General features: G+C 54.6%; 4 protein-coding genes across 4 annotated transcripts; 2 read left to right on the top strand and 2 right to left on the bottom strand.

Annotated features, from left to right (window-relative positions):
* Positions 1-822: 822 nt before the first annotated feature.
* INS49_001777 (uncharacterized protein) lies at positions 823-9,926 on the bottom strand (the record flags this gene model as incomplete). Its single annotated transcript, XM_043162598.1, has 8 exons — positions 823-855; positions 928-5,240; positions 5,298-5,440; positions 5,621-5,778; positions 5,831-6,216; positions 6,274-8,922; positions 9,646-9,712; positions 9,765-9,926. The coding sequence occupies 8 exons, from the start codon at positions 9,924-9,926 to the stop codon at positions 823-825; spliced, it is 7,911 nt and encodes a 2,636-aa protein (XP_043031104.1).
* A 3,391-nt stretch (positions 9,927-13,317) lies between these two features.
* On the top strand, positions 13,318-14,388 carry INS49_001776 (uncharacterized protein; the record flags this gene model as incomplete). Its single annotated transcript, XM_043162597.1, has 3 exons — positions 13,318-13,411; positions 13,567-14,106; positions 14,276-14,388. 3 exons carry the CDS (start codon positions 13,318-13,320, stop codon positions 14,386-14,388), a joined length of 747 nt encoding a protein of 248 aa, XP_043031103.1.
* Positions 14,389-16,038: 1,650 nt separating this feature from the next.
* Positions 16,039-16,758, bottom strand: INS49_001775 (uncharacterized protein; the record flags this gene model as incomplete). The annotated part of the gene is made up of 4 exons (XM_043162596.1): positions 16,039-16,081; positions 16,150-16,427; positions 16,500-16,613; positions 16,711-16,758. The coding sequence occupies 4 exons, from the start codon at positions 16,756-16,758 to the stop codon at positions 16,039-16,041; spliced, it is 483 nt and encodes a 160-aa protein (XP_043031102.1).
* Positions 16,759-19,010: 2,252 nt separating this feature from the next.
* On the top strand, positions 19,011-22,873 carry INS49_001774 (uncharacterized protein; the record flags this gene model as incomplete). The annotated part of the gene is made up of 4 exons (XM_043162595.1): positions 19,011-21,389; positions 21,445-21,778; positions 21,833-22,677; positions 22,736-22,873. 4 exons carry the CDS (start codon positions 19,011-19,013, stop codon positions 22,871-22,873), a joined length of 3,696 nt encoding a protein of 1,231 aa, XP_043031101.1.
* Positions 22,874-23,120: the final 247 nt, after the last annotated feature.

The following is a 23,120-nucleotide window of genomic DNA, read 5'->3' as shown; positions in this document are numbered from 1 at the left end:
TGTCACTCCGAGTCGCGGGTCTAGTGGCTGGTTTGACGCCTGGGGCGCCTTGTGCCGCTTTGCTGTGAACGGCCAACCTGTGACGATCATTTTTCCAGCCGAGAGACCTGGGAGGGTATCGATGGAACGGGTGCAAAGACCACGGATCTCAGTGCCGATTCGCTCAGCGGAAAACTCAGTAAGGAAAGGGGTTGAGAGGATGGATAGGCCTCGAGGAACGTGTTCAAGATACCGATTGATAACGAACGCTTGTTCGATATCTAGAAGTTGAGACTTGTCATCCATTCCCAATGGTTCCTAGAGACCCAGAGGTCTGCAGCGAAACTGTCAGGCCCGGTAATCGCTTCCGAGGCCAAAGGCCCGGATCGGACATCGTGGCGGGATCAATACATCAACAACCCTAGTCAGTGGTCCCTAGGATGGTTTAGCTCTGTAAGAAGTGAAGACAAATTCGCACATGGTGGCGGCGAGCTGGTCAAGATTTAGTCTCTTTGATATGACGGTGGGGTTGACTTTATCTTGTCGAAACCGCATCTCCTTTTCTTTTGACGAATTCCATATGTACTTGACCAACTGTATATCTATACCCCCAGTCGCAATCACCACAGCACGCCTCTCTCTCCCACTCTAACCCAAAAGACAATACCAGCGAATGCGGATCCAAATTTCAATGGGAACTTTTATATGACCAACGTTCAGACAAGCACCCATATGCCAAACAGCGCTTTCCCGCCTATGCCATGCTATGCTGTGCCCAAGCTCCCCATCGTTCTATACTCACACGCTCGCGACTGATCCTGATGAACCGGAGGAAGGGCGCCACTAACGCTCCCGTTGGACCAGGTTCCATTCATACTGAAGACGACACTCGGGTCAGTTGCAGTTCCATGTGATCTCACGATGGAGTCTAGTCAGAAGAAAACTCACCACTCGCCCATCGTCGTCTCCCGTGTACACCATCTGCGGCATCGGCGTGATACACGTGATCGGCGCATCTATGTTCGTCCCGGTCTCGCTCTTGTTGTCGATGTGGTCCAGCCTCCTGAGGAGCTCCAGCACCCACCTGCCGTCGCCCCTCCGCGCCGTCTTCTTCCAGACGTTGACCCTGCCCCTCCTGTGGCCCGTGAACACGAGGAAGTTCTCAAGCCACTCGCTGCTGCTGCCCTCGTAGAAGGCGCACGAGTGCACATAGTCGTCGTGAGCTTCGCCCGAGCCGCCGCAGACGTTCTGTTCGAGGATGAGCTCGCCGTTGAGCGTGAAGAGGAGCACGTTGGACCCGCAGCAAAGCATGATGTCCCCCGTGACGTCGTTGATGCGGGCGCATTCGACCGGGCGTGACACCGGAAGCTTCCGGATGAAGTCTAGGCGGTTGAGGTCCCATAAGAAGGCTGTGCCGTCTTGAGATACCGTAAGGAACGTGCTGAACGCCTTGGAGACAGCGATCACGTTGACTGGTGTCTTGTGGCCGAATAGAGACATCCTGGGAAAAAGCTCGACGTTCTTGCCGGCCGAGGATTTGATGGCGAACACGGATATGACACTGTCATCGCCGGCAGTGATGAGCGTCTTGGAGTCGGCGAATGCGACGCATGATATTTGGCCTTGGTGGAGATTCTCGAGAAGGCCGACGGGTTTCCGGTTGTCGCTGAGGAAGAACCGAATGCTGTTGTCCGCGAATCCCCACTCGAGGAACTTGTCGAAATGAGGTGGCATGTTGAGCCTGAAAGGAGATGCGCACAAGAGTCGATCGAGCTTTGGAGCATAGATGAGGGAGGCGACTCGTTCGTGGCTCTCGAGAAGTGGGTAGTTGACCCTGGTCAGCGACTGCACACCAGTGTCAAGCCTTCTGGTTTGCACATGTACGTATTCTCGAGCAGGATGAGGCTTGGAGAAGACTTGGTGTGGCGTCTGCCCGAAATTGTGGATGATGTTGGTAGTGATGGCCCGCTCATTTTTGTCGACAAGACTGTCCAAATCAATGGCACCGTGATAGGACAGATGATGGAACACGTTCAGGTTTTCCACAGCAGCTTCGCCCCTCTGCTTATAACCAAAGACCAAGTCGATCCAGTGGTTCAGGTTCTCTGTCACGTATGGGCTCTCTAGAGCCTCTCGATTCTTCGCGATGAATATCTTGGGGTCTCCTTTGGCCCATGGAGGAAGTATAACATGGTCAACCTTGCCAGCATTACCTTGACGGTGACCAAAGTCATAGCCGTTTGTATTGGTGAGGAAGTCAGGCAGGTAAAAGAACTCGGGAATCAGTTCCCGAACGTCAGTCCCATTGTCCCTGGACGATGATTTCCACGCACCCTCAATGGAATAGAATAGACGGTCAGGATGATCGAAGGTGCCACCTTGGAGCAGGATGTACGATTGTACAAAAGGAGGCAGGCGGATCAGGTACGATGCCACGGCCATGGCTGAAGAGTAGTGTGTTCCGTAATGGAACGGAACTTCACCCACTTCCATCAGGTTGCTGTATCTCATCATGTAGTCGGTCTGGCGAGCAATAGTCTGCGCACCCATTGGCTTCGAAAGATCTCGGAAGCTGGCCGGATTTGTGAGGTCAAGCTCCTCGCTGGTGTAATCTGCGAGGACCCAAGGGAAGACTGGATATTGCGTCAAGTCGTTGAAAGTCCGCCCCGCCATCGTGTTCACGAGCATCAAGTAGTGGAAATTAGATATCTCTCCCTTTTGCCACTTCCTCATGATCGGAGTCCATGGTGAAGCATTGAAGATACTCCCAAATTTGGAGCCAAAAGACTGAGGAGCCTCATCGAAGATCTTGATGCCTTCCAACCTCCAAGCATCCTCTGGGTTGGGCAATGACTTTGGATCCGACGTATGAGGAGTCTTGTTGGATAACCTTGCGAAGACCTCGTCCCGAATATTTGGGTTCAGTGCAGTCATCAGGTAGCTCCGACCGTCTGTGAAGAAGATTTCGATGGCAACGTCTCTGAACAGGAATCGACGCTTGGAAATACTAATCACGTCGTGCCATCTCCAGCTGCGGGACTCTTGTTCACTTCCCCTCTGCGCCTTAGGCTTCTCGGCGGCCTTGCTGCCAGTGATGATTTGGGAGTACGGGTCACGCTCGTCAGGTGGGGCTTGCCAGACGTTGATGATTTCTCCGTCAGCGCTGCGGAAGACATTGTCCATGATGTACAGCGCTTCTTTGCCGATGATGAGAATGCCTTCGCACGCCTCGAGACCAATGATTCGTGAAATGTTGTACACGCTTTGAACGGTGTCGCCAAGCTCGAGGCGCCGCATGACCTTTCTGTTCTTGTCTTCAAAAGAGTCGTCACCTTCAGGTTCGTTGAGATCCTCGATGAGCTCAAAGTCCTCTTCTGGCGTCACGCCTGGCTCTGGCTGTTGCTCAGTCGAAGCCGGCTCGTCCGTCAGGGCGATGCTCTCCCCAACCTCGTTGATCGCACTGACTTGGGGCGTGTTCGTGCCAGAAGTCCCTGGCCCAATCTTTGTATCCAGCTTCAGGCCAGCAACGGCAGGTAAAGACTCCGATGGTTTGGACTCAGAGGGTTTCTTCTTGGCTTGCTTAGACTGGTACTCTTCTCCCAGCTTCGAGTTGTCTGGCAGAAGGCGTAGACGCATCCGGTTCCTTCCCTCTGTCCTGTCAAGCTTCCACTTGATTGTGCGGTCGGTCTCTGCAAAGACGCCGCCAGGACGTTTCAGGTCTCGGTCCATCTTGCCAAAGGAGCTGATTAGGAAGACAAAGTCGTCTTGCTGGTCCTGAGTAAGACGCTGATGTTTAGAGTGCTCCGTGCAAAATATGCTCTTCATCCAAGCACTATTTGCCATCTCGTGACGCAAGAGAACGTTTTCGATTTGCCGAGCTTCGTCCCGCCACTGCTTAAGCTTTTCTTTGCGTTTTGACAATCGCGATCTGGCAGTCTCCAAGGTGCGCTGATTCTCCGAGCTCACATATTCCTCCCATGTCTTCGACATACCACCCAGGAATAACGCATCCAGCGAAGGCCTGTGTTGGTCAACCCATTCGACAAAGGTTCCGTCATCGACTTCGGTCAGACGCGTGAAGCCGTTGGTCAATTGATTTTCGTCTGCCTGCATTGGAATCTCCCGGAAGACGCGTGAACACTCATCAGGCTTTTGGACCATCATGATGCGCAGAATTCCGGCTGCCGCTAGACGGATCGGTTCACGAGCATCAATCAGCTTGCCGTACAGCTGATACCAGATGAGACTCATAGAATCGTCGTTTGCAGATAGACAGTCCAGCAAGACAATCTGCCAGTAGTAGAGGTTAGACAACACTGCCAGGTTATCTTCTTCAGATACTTGGGCATCATCAGTGTCAGAAAGTCGAAGCAGAACGAGCTTGATGATAGACCCCTTAAGGACCGATACACTCTGGCTGCACAGTCGGACGCTCTTCAGAGATGATATATCAGGCCGCGCAAGATATTCCAGAATGCTTCCGAGGAAGTCAGCAACAGGTTCGGCACCATTCATGAACCATCCTTCAAAGATTGTGTCCAAGATGTGTGTAGCGAAGCGAGACATGTTCTGAAGAACCTTGGTATGGTGCAGGATAGTTTGATCAGATTGAATCAATGCACTCAAGCGTGAGATTGCGTGCCGCAGAACGTAGGATTCGAAATAGGCCTGGTGTTCCTGAAAGCCTGGAGGTATTTTCAGGAACAAGCTAAAGCCTGGAAATTCCTTCCGCGCCAGTAATTGGTCGACAAAGACGTCAAGCACGAGATCAAGCAAGCCCTCTAGCACGACGTTGCTGACTTTCTGTGCCTGGACTTGCAATTTGGGAGACATGACGTGAGCCAGCCTCGCACTGCTCTTTGCAGCTTGCGGTGATTCTTGCGACGTCAGAAGAACGAAGGAGGACGCTCGTCGGAGCTGGGTACCTCGGGACTGGTGAGGCGACTCCGCTGATGAGGGAACCACAGACGCCCTCACGATTGGCGCCGGACTGGATGAACCTGCCAAAGGTCGAATAATAACATCGCCACCATCAAAAGTGAGCGCAGAGTCTCTTGAGTTTAGCTCCGTCTCGGGGCTCACAGGATCAGTGCTAAGCAGCACTGGATACAGAGCAGAAAGAAGCAGCCGTACGTAGTCAGAAGAGAGGGCAAAGTCCCGGAAGTCCGCTGACCGCTGATGAAGATTTGACAGGAATCTAACGACAGTTTGGAGAACAACAGCGTGGCTAGCAACCCTCTCTTTGTCCACACCGCGTGTATCTGCCAACTTGTTAGCTAGGAATGGGATGAAGACATGGACATGGAATTGGTACGCACGCCTAGCTCCGAGTTCGTCAACAAAATTCATGGATCTGGCTCGCGGTCTGGCTGATGCGGACTCAGAGGTGCTCAGGTTTCTGGAGTGCCCTCTTTCGACACCGATTGGTGAATCCGGGTCATCCTGGTACTTCAAGATGTCCCTAAGGCCATGTTGGAGCATTGTTGTTATAACCGGTAGGACATCGGGATATGTCACTCGACAGTCGCCAAAAAGATCTACTAGGTTAAGCAAATCGAAACTCCGGTCAAAGTCGACCTTGGCCACGTCAACCCCAAAAAGTATACTGAGGCACATTGGCCACAGAGTTGGGATATCCCACCAATGCTTCAAACGGTGGGACATGATTGCGAACCCGCCCGTCTTCTTGGCAAATTTGGAAGCATAGCTTGACCCATGCGACACGAGCACCCTGGCGATGATTTTGCAGCCATAGACGATGACTTCTGGGTTCTCCTCGGCAAGTAGGTACAGAAGCCACTAATGTGTCCACGTCAGCATCCAGAATGAGACGCGGCGTATTGCGACTTACCTTATTCGTTACCGTACGGGCAAATTTGTGGATATCCGTGAAATTTCCCTTGTCGCAGAGCAGTCGTGTGTACAGCGCCAGGATCTTGACGCCAACTTGTTTTCTCGTCAAGACGGGCAAATGTGCACCATTGGCGGAATCCACCGTGGCGCGACGTAGACCGATCCTACCATTAGTCGGGGTGATCGCAGACATCGGCCTCGGAGTTCGCGGTTGGGAGTTTGCTGAAGAGTGGAAGGTGTAAGTGATGAACAAGGCGATAGTACGGTGGACCTCGGCGTTGAAGTTGCATTTGATGAGACTCTCAAACGCATCCAGGAAATGGGGCATGACATTTTCTGATATTGTCTCTGCTTTTAAAGCATCCAGCATTCTTTTCACAATTCCTGTATGTAAATCATCAGCATGCTGAGGGTGGTCGTCCTGGGTACTCCAATTCTTACGCATTCGCTGCAGCCTGCGACTATTGAACTCGTGAAATTTGCTGTTGACGGCGAAAGTCACAAACTGCTTATAGTACAATTCCTGGGTTATGGGGGCTGACTTCCGCCAAGTATCAAAGTCGATCAATAGGATGCGGTACGCAAGAGGGTTGATGATGAAGGACTCCACGGGTGAAGCATGCTTGTAGCCGACAAAGTCCAGCACCAAGCTGAGTAACTGGAAACTCAGCTTGTCTCGGTCCTCGGGGGCCAACAGGAGTCGCCATCCAGGTATGTCGGTTCCAGAAGTCGCGTAGCCGAGCTTCGATCTCAGGAGCATGCCTAAGATGGCATAGCCATTATCTCGCTCCATCGCTTCACTATTCCTCCAGCTCTTCTTGATGGACAAGAACATCAGCTCGACGGACCTAATGAACTCTTCCGCGGTCTTGGCACGCTCAACCAGCTTCAGGGCAACAGGCGTGAACCCGCCGATTCGCCAAAGGTTGTCATCGAAATTGTAAGGTGTTGTTACAACAGGGTCTCCTGTGAGCACAGCGACCCCATGAGCCCTCACGAGAGCGTCGTTAACGCATGGGAGAGCGGCGTTTATAGAGATAGCGGTTCCGCTCTTGGTCGCCAACTGGAACAGGTTACTAGCTGCATTCCTGGACAGAGACCGAAAGAGGAAGGAATCGAGGAACTGGCCCTCGGGTTGGAAAATTGCGGTAGGCAAAGTGCTCATGAGGATCTTTTGTTCCGGCACGAGGCTACTAGCCTTGTCCCTGATGGCCTTGAGAATGTCTGATGAGCCCTCTTCCTTGCCTGGGTGCAACATTTCGTTCCGCAGACCCAAGGCTGCCGATGCCTCGTACGTCTGGAATCCTCCGAGACAATCTTGAAAATTCCCCTGATACCTTGGGCCCAGGCGATAGTGGACTGCAAGTAAATCATCACTTAGAATTTCTTCGAAGAGATGCGCCGAGGCCAAGGACCATTTTGAAAAGACGAGCCCAGGACCGAGCTGCGTAGACAGATCACGTGGGGTTCCTAAGAAGGCTTGCACAGGATGTGGCTTGTTGGCGACAGAGTTGAAAGATGCGAAACTCTCCGTGCTTGCATTGCTCATGGGAGGAGGCACGGGATATTGCGACTTGATCTGTTCGGCAAATTCACCATTGACGTACAACGAAGCCTTGCTCGCTGACATTGTCCTTGGCCGTCGGTGAACGATTGCAATGTGGTACCATCGACCTTCCTTGAACTTGACCGACTTGAAGCGGACGCTTGGCCTTTGAGAGGTTACAGACGTCTGCAGAATAAAATTGTGGGTATCCTTTTCCAAATACGCCAGAAGAAAGCATGTCTGGGTAGCATCAAAAACGCCAAATATTGTCGTGTGTGAGCCTGGGTCGAAGCGGTCTACCCGTATCCAGGCGGTAAAAGTGTACCCGGCCGATGAGGTTGGGGGGAACGAGCGTCCAAGCGAGGGCAGCTCAATGGACGAGTGCCCATGCAGGGAAAGATCGAACTGTACAAACGGAGGGCCGTTGAATCTTGTTGCCATATCCAGACAGAACTGGGAAGCAACAGAGTCCTGTTTGGATAAGAGCAGCTGCACGTCTGCCAGCCTGTTGACACCGAGATGCATCAATGACTTGCAGAGACCGAGGATCACCCCTCGTTCATGCTCCGATAGCCTCGAATCCTCTCTAAGGTACAGAGCAAGAAACCTCGAGAGTGCGCCGGTCCCATGTAACGCATTCAGGTTGGAGAATGAAGCAGAGCTGGCTAGCTTCATGGTAGCCAGAACGATGGCCGAAGCAAAGGACTCGGCAGTTTCCGGATCCCTGGGCATGGACTCCCAGAAGTCGATGACAGCACGCATGATCTCGGGATTCCGAAGCACCGTAGTGGATGTAATGATCTTCTCCAGCTCTCTCTCGATTATGGCCACTTCGAATCGAGTTATCCGGTCTCCATCGCCATTCTGGTACGCGACGTCATCGCCGGCCTCGCTGGTTCCTTCGGGAGCGGAGGTGACGGCTACAGCCTGGCAGAGCTTGTCCAGCCTCTGGTCGTCGAGAGAGAAAGAGAGTAGCTTTCCGAACAGTTGACAGTTTGTCCACACGTCCGAGTCGGTGCCTCCCAGTCCGACGCTGGCTATAATCTGTTCCAATGCCTCCCAACCGCCGCCTTCAACCCGGCGCTTGAAATAGCGGCGGTTGCCATGGTGTTCCCTGAAGGTGGCCGAGAATACCGCCAGAACGGTGTGCAGAAGCTCGAAGAAACCCTTCTTCTCTTCCAGGCTGCGCCTTTGTGGGTTGTAGAAGCCAGAGTAGGCACGGAGGACGTTCAGCAGATGCCGGAAGCCATCTAGGTGACGGAAGTCGTCTTGGGCCGGGCATGGTGGGTTGGTCGCAGCGACATGCTGGTGCACCTGTCGGCCGAGCTCGATGAGCGCAGGAAATTCGGGATAGTCGCTGCCCTGGGGAGCTTGGAGTGCGGTAGAAAGCTTGTCAAGGAGCGACTGCAGGACCTCGGCGGCCTTGGTCACGACAGGAGGGTTCGAGGCTGAGGTCGAGGAACGGTATCGGCGCGATCGAGCAGCCAGTTTGGGGCACAGAGAGGGATTCCATAGTCGAGGCCGCTCAGAGCTCCCTTCACAGACTTGTCATCGCTTCAGTCGTGCGTCAAAAGGTCGTCCCAGCACCCGTCAAGGGTCCAGGCCGCAGCCACAGGCTTGCTGCATGGAAAGCTGGCAGGAGGGGCAGCTTTGCCGGGTGCTGCTGGAACGGATTGCAGGTTGATCTTCGCCGGGGCTCCTCTGGGGAAACAATGGTTTAAACCTATAGAAACCGAGCCTCTCCTATATTCAGAGATCCAAGGTCCGCCGAGAAGCTCACAGGTTGTATGGCCGGCCTTTGGTGGGTGGTTGAAAGAGGCCAAGACCGTCTCAGAGTGTCAGCCTTGGGGGTCGTGTGTGGCTTGTCGGAGCCTGTGGTGGGGCTCTTTCATAGGGGCCCTTGTCGATCCCAGCCCAGCGCAGCGTGTAGTGTAGGTGCGTCAGCTTCCCCGAGCGTCCTAAGCTAAGATGAGGTCTCTCATCAGCGTGGGAGAGGCGCACTTGGCCAGCCTTGAATTCTTGGGGTGCAGGCTAAACCTTGCATATCACCACAGCACCGAACACAATCCAGCGGCATAAACGACGACCTCACACGTCAACGCTGAATTTCTCAGCTTGCATTGAAAGTACAGCTGTCAAGCTGATGCGTATGCGCCACACAGAGGTGTCGTCACTATACAGATAGTACAGACGGTGGGACCTGATGGACCAGCAACAAAGATTTAGGCTTGACTGCACGTTCGCGCAGAACCACCGAGGTACCGTACCTTCCTCTGGGCCACCGAGCACAATGGGTCCGCAAGCTCTGGCCGGTATGAACGCCATGGGCATCGTCTGCTTCGGGACCTGGCGCATTAGCACTTGAGCGGCTCAGACCTCGACCGACCAGCTCAAGCAGGCCGCTTATTATGCAAGCCTTGATTGTGGCCTCGGCCTCGACCTCATCCGCCGGGCTGGTGTTGCCCAATATATCTACCTTGCGGTCACACTGCATGGTCTGATGGACTCCGAAGAAGGTGCTCAGCTTGGGAGCTTGAGTACACTTCATCTCGTTCACGCTTCAGCTGCTCGTCAAGGCGAACGCAAGGTCTTCTGAGACACACAAAATGTGGTCTTTCCTGGGGGGTGCCATCCGGGGTTGGATTCGCGAGGCATGTTCCTACTGTGTTCCTCGAGTAAAGGCACTTGACTGAGCTGTTTTCTTTCATGTCTTCTCTCTCCCAACAAGGCCTACCACCAATCTCCAGGATGGAGTCACACACCGGCATCTTCGGGCCTCGGGCCAGAGGCATAGACGTCTGGTAATGGACCCTTCGTGTCACGACGAGTGGAGTGATGCTTTGTTATAGCAGGTCCGCCTCTCTGTCGTCATGAATGATGGGATTGAGTGGAAGTGGGGGCATTTCCAAATGTTCGGTCATTTGCGCCTCTATGTGTGGCTGGCAGTCTTCTAGGCAGCCTCATATCATGGTCTCAGCCGGAGAGGGGTCGTCGCCCTGCCATTCGCTATTAGACGATCGGTGGCATTTGAATCTGAGACATTGTGCTCGCAGACTTACATGTGGGAACGGCCCCTGAGGTACTAAATGTCCTAGCGACACTTCCGAGAAAACCGCTACGACATTTCTTGATGACCGCCCGTTCGTAAGGAGACGACAACAGCAAGTTCCCAAGGCGTTGATTCAGAATGCTGGAACTGGCGCGGTATTTCGTCGTCGTTCTCGGTCCGAGTCCTATCAGAGTGTTTCCCGAAGTCCCCATCCAGCCCTTTCCATTTCAGATCGGCATTGAGGATGAAGCCCATGATCAAGTATCACTTGCCCCGTCCGACACGCCTTCCCCGGATCATCATCATCATGGTGACTCCATCGACCTCGCCTGTGGCCTATATTGAAATACCGCAACGACCGCCTCAAAGATCTGTCAGGAAACCGCGAGTTGGACTTGCGAGATCGGTGATGACCCGGAAGTCCGGAGCCTTTCAGCACATTCCAGATCTTTCCATTAATTTTGTGGCCTCGAGCCCACCGCCAACCCTGGCCCAGCGTTGTCTCTGAACTTCGAATGGTGCCGAAATCGCAGCACACACGTTCCTCGCCAAGGGTCCAGGTCTGAACAAGCTTATGTCTCGAGATGGTAGGAGGGCAACCACGTCTTACATGTCTCACTCGCACGTCACTCCGCAGAGGCCGCAACAAATGTTGCTTTGCCTTGAACTGGACGCTGTCAGCCTGGAATAGACGCTGGAGCAAGATGTGAGCTCTCCCAAGACTGTTCTACCGATGAGGACCAAAACCGATTTCGACTTCCTCGCCTTGGATGCACGACGCAAAGACTGAGCCGAATGGGCTCTATGACAACGACATATTTTCACACGTGCTGGCCTATTAATCGATTGCATGATACAATCTCTTCAGACTGATTCGTGTGCAGTGATATCTCCATCGAGGTTGATCCTACCGAGCTCCACCCTGCATCCATGTATGGTCATCCTGTCTCCGCTGGGGAGCAGGAGTCCTTTTTAAGGAATACTTCGACGTTTCAAAACATACGGTCAGAATGATGTCTGAGTAAAGCTTAACAATCGGCGGAAGGGTCGACCTTTGTAAGTTGAGACCTTGCGATCAGGGCCGAAGCAATTTACACTGCACACAGCCTTTTGTCTACATGGTAGGCGATATTTCTGGTTTAGTCAGCAGGCAAGGATTCTGATATGTCCTGGCACTGCCTGGCCTTTTACAACCAATCGAATGATTGTTTATGGTCGGAGGATGACACCGGAATCTTTCACAATGCCGTGTCTCCAGACCTGAGATATTCTTGGTCTCACCGCCCCGAAGAGGTCAACGACGAAAAGCGGTGGAACAATCCAGAGCCTAGGTGTGAGCGTAAATACTGTACGGACGCCACTAATCACGACTAGCCAAGCCCGACGCCCAGGCTGAGCATCAGCACCCCCGGCAAACCGGCAAAAGTGCCATAACCACCGTTCATCGCAACTTACACCTCCCGCCCCGCCGGTCTCCCGGGCCAGAGACGCGGCAGAAACCTCTTCGGGCTTTCGTGGCAGACACGATGATTTCATTCTCGGAACCCTGGGGGCGGCGTGCAACTTTCCAGACCGCGGGTCTAGTCGTCTGCCAAGTTTTCAGCGGGAACAGGAAGCCTTCGTCCTGCCGATCTTCTTTGGAAGCAGCCGTCAACGGGGTCTAGGTACCTGGGGATGACCCAAACGGTGGGGCACTATCGGATCATACAGACGTATCGTGCAACCGGCCCAACCCCATACAGTCCAGCTCTCGCGGCGCGAGCGTCCAGCTACAGTGTCCTGAGTGTCTCACGCCCTCGCGCCCGGGCGAACTTATCTCTTGATGACTGCATGGGGGATCCCCCTCATCGGCTCGTCGGGATAGTCGCGGCGAAGGAAGTAGATGGGCAACATATCTTGGCTCTTCTCCAGAATCTCACGGCCAGTCTCCCACTCATGCTGGGGCACTGAGGAGCCGCCTGCCTAGTTCAGGGTCAAGACGCAATGCACGCGTCGACAGGAACGCCAATGGCTGCAGCTGGCTGGGCACCCGTCAATCCTTCCGGGGGACAGCCTGCGTCTCTTGGGCGCGCGATATTGCTGCAAGTCTCCTGCAGTCACTGCGCCTGGACCCCACACTCGTGCAGCAGCGGGCCACCCCCCACGGTGCAATACGGCCTCCAACAAGCCTTCCGAGGTCTCCAAGCTTCCGGCTCGGTGGTCGAAGTCCCAAGTCGTCTCCACTGCCCCTCACCTCCGCATCCCTGCTCGCTCGATGAGGAGCACATGTCCACCCAGTACAAAGACACCAACCGGACACATACATTCTAGCGGCACTGGTAGGTCTTGGACAGCCGGCTCGTCTCTTGGTATATAGCCTTGTGGGTGGTATTTCTGCCGTTGACCGAGAGCGTCTGTCTTCCTCGAGGACCATTTCCCTTAAGATCTTCCTTCCGGTCTATAACAGTAAGGAGACGTCGACCTGCCTCATAGGCCAGAGTTGAGAGACACATTCCCTTTCCCGCCGATCTCCTTATCTATTGCGACAGTATTCTACAGACTGGCGACTGTTTTAAGCCACTCGCCTGTGCAGGATACTCAGCGTGACCTCTGTGTCTCACGCTACCGAAGTGATCGCGTGCTGCGCGTTCCAAGGCTTTGATAGACCCGAGAGCAAGGCTTCCTTACAAGCTCGGACTGAGCTATTTTGTTGCCAGGCGCCCCGGTCTCACTCTGTTCCTCTCGTTTCAGTCCGGACGAGCTATATCCATCGTCTCTAAAGCGTCAAACGGTTTTTGATGCCAAGTTCCTGCGTGCTTCAAGTCGGGACGCTCTTATATCTCCAACCCCAGCCTCACTGCCCGCCCACCTGTGTCTACCCCGGCCACACACTTATAACCGAGTCGAAATAATGGCGGCCATTGACTTCGACACTTCGCGTATGAACGCGTTCAGCGCGGAGGATTTCGAGACGGCCTCTATTCGCTCAGCTGCTCCCTCTTACAGTAAGTCACTCACATGTTCCGCTTCGTCTGTTGCCAGCTGGTGAGGCTGCGCCGGATATTCACCCCACCCCCGCCTTTCTCCACGCGAATATAGCTGCATGGTACGAAGTCAACCAGTCATGTACCAATAACTGATATCAACAATCCAACCCCAGTCTCCGAAGCGCCATCCTACCACACCACCGTCTCAACCACCGAGACCATCCCGCCCTACTCGCCGCCGCAGAGCGGCAACATCAATACTAACACCAACGGCACGCCGGCGTCCCGCTCACTGCTGCCGTCCCACACCGCACACATCCCCTCGCCGGGCCTCCCGCCAATCCCGCCCGCCCGGAGCTCCTCCGCGGACCTCCCGTCCCTCGGTGCGTTCCGCATCCCGTCTTGGAGCGTCAACACGAACCCGATGTACCAGCGCGTGGCGACGCGGCGGGCGCAGGCCGCCATGTCCAGCGGCGAGGGCCTGGTGCGCAACGCGGCGAGGGTGCTGGAGCGGGTGAACGAGGAGGGGGGCAGCGGCAGCGGCAGCGGCAGCGTCACGCCCGCCGACAGCAGCAGCAGCCGGGTGCGGCCGCTCGAGGACCCGTACCTGGTCGGCGAGGTGGCGGCGGCGAGGGCGAGGCGGGAGAGGCTCGCGAGGGAGAACACGGAGGACATCCTGCATAGGGAAGACCGCAGGTGGGACTGGTTCCTGGGTGAGTTATTGTGAATGTGGCCTGAATCCCTGTTCCCTGCTTGTTTCGGGCCCTCTGCCTCGGGTTCAGGTCCCGAGGAGGGGGGGGGGGTATTTGCGTTTCGGTTTCCTTGGAAAGAAAAAGATCGGATCGATCATGGGTTGGGGCTGACACCGTTTATAACTCGCAGGCCAGGTGAACGAGCGGGAGGAACGATCGACCAGCTGGAGACCGTTCCGCCGGAACAACATGCATAGCGGATCGCGGGGGAAACTGGCCCGCCGTGTCGGTACTGGTCGCTAGGCGTCTCGGCTCTGTCTTTATGCTCTTTGTCGGTTTTTATGGTGTTCGACTTTGCGCGCGCGCCGTGCTGGTCTGTGAAGCTCTTCCAGAAAGGCGGCCGGGTTTTACTTCTGGTATCATACTTTCTACCGTTCTTGTCCCTCATTGCAAGAGCTGGGCTTCCCAGCCTGCGCCGCGATATTCATGGCATTGGCGTTGTTTCCTTCTTACTTCTCATCGTCCCTTTTTGTTTTGGGTTATCACGGCGTTCTGGAAGACTACATCTTCACCCTATCAGCATTGTGCGGTGCCTCACTCTCTGACAAGGAAGGGCGATACAGTACATAACGATCATGTTGATGAAGTTGAGGATTGGATGAAGTCTGTGCTGAGAATGACGAATCAAATCTAAAATTGACTATGTTCCTGTTTTATTCAATCCGTATACAAGAAGGGCCAACATGATGGGGGGGGGGGGGGGTTGACTGCTTGTGATCAGTCAGTGACCCCCTCTTTGCCGCTGAAACAAGTTACGACCACTCAGATTCGTTAATCGGGGTTGCGCTATAGGATTATTCATACCACACGCCTTATTGCAACCTACCCGTCAAAGCCTGCCGGCCTGTATGTTCTGTTTCAGTATTTGTAGTGAAGTGAATCCGGTGTCCTTCAAGAATTGGTGCGCCTAAGTAAACAATATGCATGAGCGGCAGGTACAGGTAGATCCTCCACGTGTTTGGCTGCACGTCAAGTGATTCCTGGTGTATTGTATGGGGTCGTGAATAGCACACTGCTCGAGGGACTGGTGTACTTGGGACCCCCTGACCAAGAAGGTAGCAAGGGGGAGAGAGCTTGCCTGACAAGGCCAATCTTGGGCACTCGTTCGTATACTGGCTTCACTTACCCACCATATGCGCTCCGTCAGTCTTCAAAGATGGGATTCTGCTCGATATGCTTTCCTAATATATTTGGATCAGGAGCAGTTTATCTCTCTTTCTTTCTTGCTTTATCGAGCAGGCCAGACACTTATACATTGAGAGTATCAGGGAGACGGACGGGGAAATAAGGAAGTGGTGTGGAAAGAGACGTAATGATCAGCAATCTCTGTCGAAAGGAGAAATTTGTGTTATGGCAGAAAGGGCCAGGTATGTATCCAGCAACGGTATAAAATCGAGTTGAATTCAGCAGTGCCGGCCTAGTCCGAAGCATGTCAATCCCTCAAGCAGCTGCCTCGAGGGTCGACCGGGTGTTGCAGGAGTTCAAATCCTTAGTACGGTTGCCATCGTTGTCATTGTGTGGAATAGAAATGGCGCGACACAAGTCGAGGAGTGACCAACTGCCCCCCTACCCCCCTGTAGTACCACTGTTAGTTAGTATCTTTGCAGCAGCATTGAGCATGAGGTAGATTTCGAATCACACGCAGCTCTATATGTGCCATTCGGGGAACCCATTGCCGGTGCAGAGGCATGTCGACGTATCAAACATCAGCTTCATTCTCATACATTCCATCTCTGCCTATGAACAGATTCCTTGAACGCCCGGCCATGCAATGATGTAGTTCGTGCCCTGCGTAGAGCACAACCTCTTTGTGTTTTTGGTACAGCCACATTCCTCTGCCTACCTCGTTCTTGTTTGGAGCAAATCGAACAATCCTGGACCGCCACTCGAAGCTTAACCCTTGCTCTTGGTGTTCAGGATCAGTGCGACAATCAGTCTGTTTCGTGCCGTTAGTCACCGATTACGAGCGTTGGGGGCGAAGAAGATTCAAGGAGGTAAACTCACCCGTAAAGACCCAAAACTTCTCCGAAAATGAGGATCAGGACCATGCCAACGAAGATGCGGCTTTGGGACATGTAGGCTCGCACGCCCTTGTCACCCACAACACCGATGCAGTATCCGGCCGCGAGACCCGTCATGCCGACAGAGATGCCGCACGCGAGGTGCATAAAGCCGCTGAATAGACTGTAGTTGGATTTCGGGTCGAGGTCCTGGGCAATCAGGACAGAGATGACGAGGGAGTAGACAGCGATGATACCGGACATGACGACGGGGATGAGGCACTGCAGATGTGAGAGCGATGGTCAGTAGGCTGGAAAGGAGAGATAAAGATCAAGGTAATGGGTGTCGCTTACCTTCATGATCAGGTCTGGCCTGAATGTTCCCACGCCCGCGATACCAATGCCAGATTTGGCTGTGCCGTATGCGGCTCCTGCGCACCCGAATATCATGGCCGCTGCGATTCCGCCCTGTAACCCAGCACCGTTGTCAGCCGGTCAAGAACACCACAGACACAGACACGGTGGATGGAAATGGACATAGAGGTGATGGGGCGGGCGGGCATACCATGCCGATGAACGGCGCGAACTTAGGTGACAGCTCGGAATCAGCCATGATGGCAGGGTCTCGTTTGCTCCGGTGCTCAGGAATTGGTGGTCTCGACAGGAATAGTTTGTCTCCCGTCAGGGATGTGGCTCGGCGGGGTGGACTTTGAGGTCGTGTCGAAACGGCTGTTGCAGCTTGCTTGCTTGCTCCAACGGCGGGACGGGTGTTGCTGACGATGATGAAAGCTCGAAGAGAGCTCTACGCAGCCAGACTACGCCTGGACGGGCTGGCTGCCAAGATCCACCGGATCACGTGTAGGCTCGCGCTAATCATAGGTACATGCGCCTTGGCTGTCAAAGACTGTGCTGTTACCGAGTACAGTACCTACCTACCTACTAGGCCTATCCACTCGATACCTAGACAGTTCACTCGCGATTGGAAGTACCAACAGCGACCCCGTTGCTGCAGTTGGCCAGGGCTCATGTATGATCCCAGTAATCCGGGGTAGATAGTATAATTCTTGGACCACTCTGTTGTGCAGACTACCTAGCATGGACTTTTTGTATTATTATTAATGAACGAAGCTTCAAGGCTGCTGGAATCCTGAAGCTCGTGTCGTGGCCAGTTGCGGCGTTAGCCCCCAAGCTGCCTGGGGGTGGCCTGCTGTCAACTGCTGCCGACTGTTAAGCGACATGGTGAGGTCGCGCCTAGAACTGTTGGAACGGGGTCCAGTAGCGCTAACAGCCCCGAGCCGCGAAATTTGAGTTCCATCCAAGCCTTCTGGCTAAGATTTGGAGGCCTGCGTCCCACGGGGGATGACTTGGGTGCAGGCTGCAGCTGCAGCTGCCAGGCTGAGTGAGGAGGGTCTGAGACCGATACCAAGCTCCCAGGATCCAATGACGGACTGTACCTAGGCATTGTGTTGACAGCTACAGGTAGTTCGTTCTAATTCGGAGCCCCCTGGGCTCCATGGCGGTGGTCGGAATCAATCAAGCTCGAGTCCATAGCGAGACGCATCTGCAAGACCCAGCTGTGCATTTGGCTCGGCGTGTCGAGACCACGCTGTGCGCTGTCTGGAAGAGAAACTCAGCTCACGGGCATTACGACGGCATAACCAAGGTCTTTTTGTCCCTCCATCATTCTTTGCATTCTTGGTGATTGTAAATTCCGCATAGCCCTGCCTCGCCTGCATTGTTTCGGCTGCCACAGGGCCACGCCATCGTCCTCCACCTGGTCAACAGCAGGTCTATAGTCGTCCGTCTTCCTCTATCCTCCGTCTGATTCACGCGGGCAGGCAGCAAGAAAAAGAAAAGAGAAAGGGGAAAAAAAAAACTACTTACTCCTAGCGTCCGAGGGAGACGACCCAGTTAAGCAATGCAATGATTTGAAGGCGGCCTTGAGCCGGAGCGAGCACAAGCACATCCTCTCCTCAGCAGAAGCAGCAGCAGCAGCAGAACAGACAGGCACGGCATGACTTGATCGCGTCGTCTGAACTTGGCCCTTTTCCTGATCCCCTGGCTATATCGAAAAGCCCAATACCCAGCATCGCTGTCGACGATTATTCTGATTGACCGATGCCGCGCATGTTCCGATCCGCAAATAGTTCTACCGTGTCTTCCCCATAACGTCACAGCCGTCGATTTTCGGCCGCTGCTGTCCCAGTCGAAAGGGGGGTGCCCAGAAGTCCTCCGGAACATTTGAACCTTACCCACCGCAACCCACGTCGCGACCCGATCCAATCCAAGCCAATCTGCCCAGTCCAGTCCCAGTCCACTCCAATCCAAATCCAATCCACAACCGAACCTCGACTACCACCACGAGCCCACCTGCACCTTGGCCGACCAAGTGGCTGCACCGCGAGCGAACAGGCGCACCGAGGCCCTTGACACATCTGTTATCTCAGCTCCAGGTTGGCGGCCGTCGAGGCCAACTCAACTGCCCCCGAGCAGAGCACGAGTAAGAAGAGTACGGCCACCCACGCTCCAACGCTCCACACTCGGCCATTTTGCCATTCTCCCCTGCTCTTCCCGCCTGTCGTCCTGTCCAGTCATTCAACACCTCGTGCGTACGTAAGGTGCTGTCCCCGGCTGTTGCGACCTACGCCTGCACCTGAGCGAAAGGGGAACAAACGGCTCGTCGGCTTTGGCACCCAGCCCGTTGCACTGCGACTTCTGATGGACGTCCCGGCGAGTGCTGATAACAGCTCTTCTCAGTTCTAGCCTCCCACCCCCCACGGCCCCTGACGCGCGCCATCCGCACCACGAGCCCGACCCCGACGCCGAGCAGCAGCCAGAGTCATGGCCGACTACCATCAAGACAGAATGCCTCCTCCCAGGAGGCCACAGGAGTACGGCCAGCATCCGCCTCAGCGAGATGCCGCCTACGCCAACATCTTCGGCGCCTCTCCAGGCCCCGGCCGATCGCACACCATGACCTCCTCGTCGCAGCCCCCTCCGATGATGCACTCGGACCGCACCCAGACCATGTCGTCAATGTCTTCGATGCAACGGCAGCCGCCTCCTCGAGCACCCCAGGGGCCTGGGTACGACCGAACCCGCACCATGGACTCGAGCATGGCAAACGGGTACTACCCAGGCCAAAGAGTTATGCCTCCTGGTCCACAGATGCCGTCTCAGCAGTACTTGCAGCAGCAGCGGCAGCCTCATGGCCCGCCAGGCCGATATCCTCCTGGCCCGATACCCCCAAGATTCGATCAGAGAGGACCCCCACCAGGCGCATATGGTGTCCGGACGCCAGCACAAAGATTCTATCAGAACGGTGCAGGCCCCGCTCCGGCGTTGAACTCCGACTCGTACCGATCCCAATCTCTCGCCGGCCCTCCGAGGCAGCCGATGTATCAGGCCCAGTCGAACTCGATACAAAACGGCCCACCACAGCAGGCCCCCGCAAATGCCTTTCGGCATGCACCGTACAGCTCGAGCTCTTCTCGAACGACCGCCCAGGGTCGTGTGGTACCCGAGCGCCATGATGAAAGGGCCATGTCAATGACTGGTGGTTACCCGGGGCACGAACGTGATGCGCACCAGACCATGAGCGGGAGGGTGATCCCGAACAGGAGGGCGCCTTCAGTGGAGGTCTCACAGGATGGACAGAATGGATACAACGGGTTCACGCCTGCTCCTGGGGCACAGACGAGGTCTAGTGTGCAGTCGTCGGCCAGCGGGGACAGCGGTAGAACCATGTCCATGGCTTCCACCATTGCGCCCTCTATATCCGAGAGGTCTGACACCACATTAACACACCGTCCCTCAATGAGCTATTCCACGACGGACGGGGTGGAACGGCCGCCCACGGCGAAGATACGGCCACCACTGGTCTACCCCGCGCTCCTTTCCCGCGTTGGCGAGTGTTTCCGGGAGAAGATCATCACTGGAGACCGCACGAAGAACGAACTGACCTACAAGAACGCATTCAGTGGCTCGGAGGCAGTGGACGTGTTGTCGTACATCATTAGGACCACGGACCGAAACCTCGCCCTGTTACTGGGCAGAGCATTGGACGCCCAGAAGTTCTTCCACGATGTGACGTACGAGCATAGGCTTCGAGACTCGGCCTCTGAGATGTACCAATTTCGGGACATAATGATGGAAGAAGGCAGCGACAAGCCTCCAGTAAACGGTGTCTTCGTCCTCTTGTCCGAGTGCTACTCCCCGACTTGCACACGAGACCAGCTATGTTACTCGATTGCCTGTCCTCGGCGCCTGGAGCAAGTCTCGCGTCTGAATTTGAAGATTGGTGCTGGGCTCAAGAAGGAGGAAGCGCCGCCCAACGACGACGACGACGTGGACCAGACGGACGAGCAGAAGCTCTGGATCAACACGGTGCCGAAGGAGGTCGCTGATAGCGTGAGTGATAAGGAAAAGAAGAGACAAGAGGTTATATCTGAGATTTGTTACACGGAACGGGACTTCTGCAAAGATTTGGAGTATCTGCGAGACTTTTGGATCAACCCTCTTCGGTCGAAAGCGTCGCCTATCCCCCCTCAGCGAAGAGAAAAGGTGGTGCGCAACATTTTTAGCAACATCATCGATCACCCCAGTATACATGCGGTGAGCTCCAAGCTGGCCAAGGGCCTCACAGATCGACAGTCGAACGGCCACGTCGTGCGGAACATCGGAGACATATTTATGGAATGTGTCCCGCTTTTCGAGCCGTTTATATTGTACGGGTCCAAGCAATTGGAGGCGAAATACGAGTTCGAGAACGAGCGATCTATCAATCCCCAATTCAGCCGATTTGTGGACGAGATCGAGAGGCGGAAGGAGTCGAGAAAGCTGGAGTTGAACGGTTACTTGACCAAGCCAACAACCAGATTGGCGCGTTATCCCCTTCTGCTCGAGAACATTCTCAAATACACAGAAGACGGGAACCCGGACAAGGAAGATATCCCGAAGGTGCTGGTCATGGTACGTGACCTGCTAACAAGGGTCAACGCTGAGTCCGGGAAGGCAGAGAACCGTTTCAATTTGCGGCGTCTGCACGATCAGCTCAAATTCCGGCCAAACGAGAAGGTAGACTTGAAGTTGACGGACGAGGGCCGTGAGCTTGTCTTCAAGAGCAACTTCAAGAAGTCACCAACAGAAAATACGGATATAACCGCGTTCCTTTTCGACCACGCTGTTCTGCTAGTCAGGATAAAGCAAGTTGGCAAAACGGAGGAAGTCAAGGCCTACCGCCGGGTAAGATGTATTCCGCTACTCATCATATGAGCAGAACGCTAATAACCATGTCCAGCCGATCCCTCTAGAATTACTGTCAATTAAGGAGATGGAGGAAGTCATCCCATCAGCAGGCGCCCCCCGAAGATCCACCTCCGGCTTGCTGCCAAACATAAGGAACGAGGTCGGCAAGAAAGGGGAGGGCTGGCCCATCACGTTCAAGCACATGGGCAAAATGGGATATGAGCTGGCACTCTACGCATCCACACAGACTGGGAGACAGAAGTGGCTTGAGTTCATCGATGCTGCGCAGCAAAAGTTGAGGGCGCGTGTGGACTTCCTCAACACCACCATGATTTCACAAGGATTCTTCACAGGCGTGAACAAGGTCAACTGTGTTGCTCCTTTCGGTCAGTCGAACCCTCTTTTGTACGCACATGGGCTTCTACTAATTCTCCGAACAGATGGCGGTAGGAAGTTGATATACGGCACTGATGCGGGTATCTATGTGTCGGATCGCAAGTCAGGCGGTCAGCCGCGCAAGATTCTGGAGGCGACCAACGTCACCCAGATCGATGCGCTGGAGGAGTACCAGCTTCTCTTGGTTCTCTCGAACAAGTCGCTCATCTCGTACAACCTGGCAGCGCTTGACCCCAACGAATCCGCGCTCTCCAAGAAGCCCAAGAAGATTCAGAGCCACTGCAGTTACTTCAAGGCAGGCATCTCCATGGGTAGGCATCTGGTGTGCTGTGTTAAGCCCACGACACTTTCCACCACCATCAAAGTGTACGAGCCCAATGACGCTATGTCCAAGAGCAAGAAGCAGAAGGGTTTCAGCAAAATGTTCAACGCCGGCCAAGACGAGCTCAAACCATTCAAGGAGTTCTACATCCCGACAGAGTCTACATCTGTGCACTTCCTGAAGTCGAAGCTGTGCGTGGCTTGTGCTCGCGGTTTTGAGGTCGTATCCTTGGAGACGCTTGAAACACAGTCCCTGCTCGACCAGGCGGACACGTCGCTGGACTTCGTGGCTCGAAAGGAAGCTGTGAAGCCGATTCACATCGAACGTCTCAATGGCGAATTCCTGCTGAACTATTCCGAGTTCTCATTCTTTGTTAACCGAAACGGATGGCGGGCAAGGCCTGAGTGGAGAATCGACTGGGAAGGAACGCCTCACAGCTTCGCACTCTCCTACCCCTGGATCCTGGCTTTCGAACCCAACTTCATCGAGCTTAGGAATATTGAATCTGGTGCGGTGCACATCGTGCCGCACAAGAACATTCGCATGTTACACAGCAGCACACACGAGGTGAGCACACTGCATAACGCACTTAGTACGAATGACACCCCGCTGACACTTGACACAGATATTGTTCGCATATGAAGATGAAAAGGGCGAGGACGTCGTTGAGGCCATGGATTTCTGGAAGAGTCAACGAAAGAGCACCATGCCTGACGGCGGGATGAACTCACCGATCGGACAATACGCCAGAATTACGCAATAGTAATTGGCTTGTCACTCACGCAATGATGCGAGTTCCATGTGGAGTATCTGATAGCGTCTCTTATATGAGAGGCTCGGTGCCTCTGCCTGGGTGCTCAGGACCCCTTGGCGGCCACACCGGTCGAGGCTACGGGCTGGGGCTTACGCCATTGACGTCGCGTGTTGAAGGATGGATAATTACTCGGCATCGACCTTCGCTGGCCGGCCTATGAGCCTACATCCGTGTGCATGCAAATCGCGTGCAATCC

The sequence above is a fragment of the Diaporthe citri genome, assembly GCF_014595645.1.
Source record: "Diaporthe citri strain NFHF-8-4 chromosome Unknown scaffold_1, whole genome shotgun sequence".
Lineage (NCBI taxonomy): Eukaryota > Fungi > Ascomycota > Sordariomycetes > Diaporthales > Diaporthaceae > Diaporthe > Diaporthe citri.
Note: the sequence above shows the minus strand (reverse complement) of the source record. Positions and strands in the feature narration are given on the sequence as shown.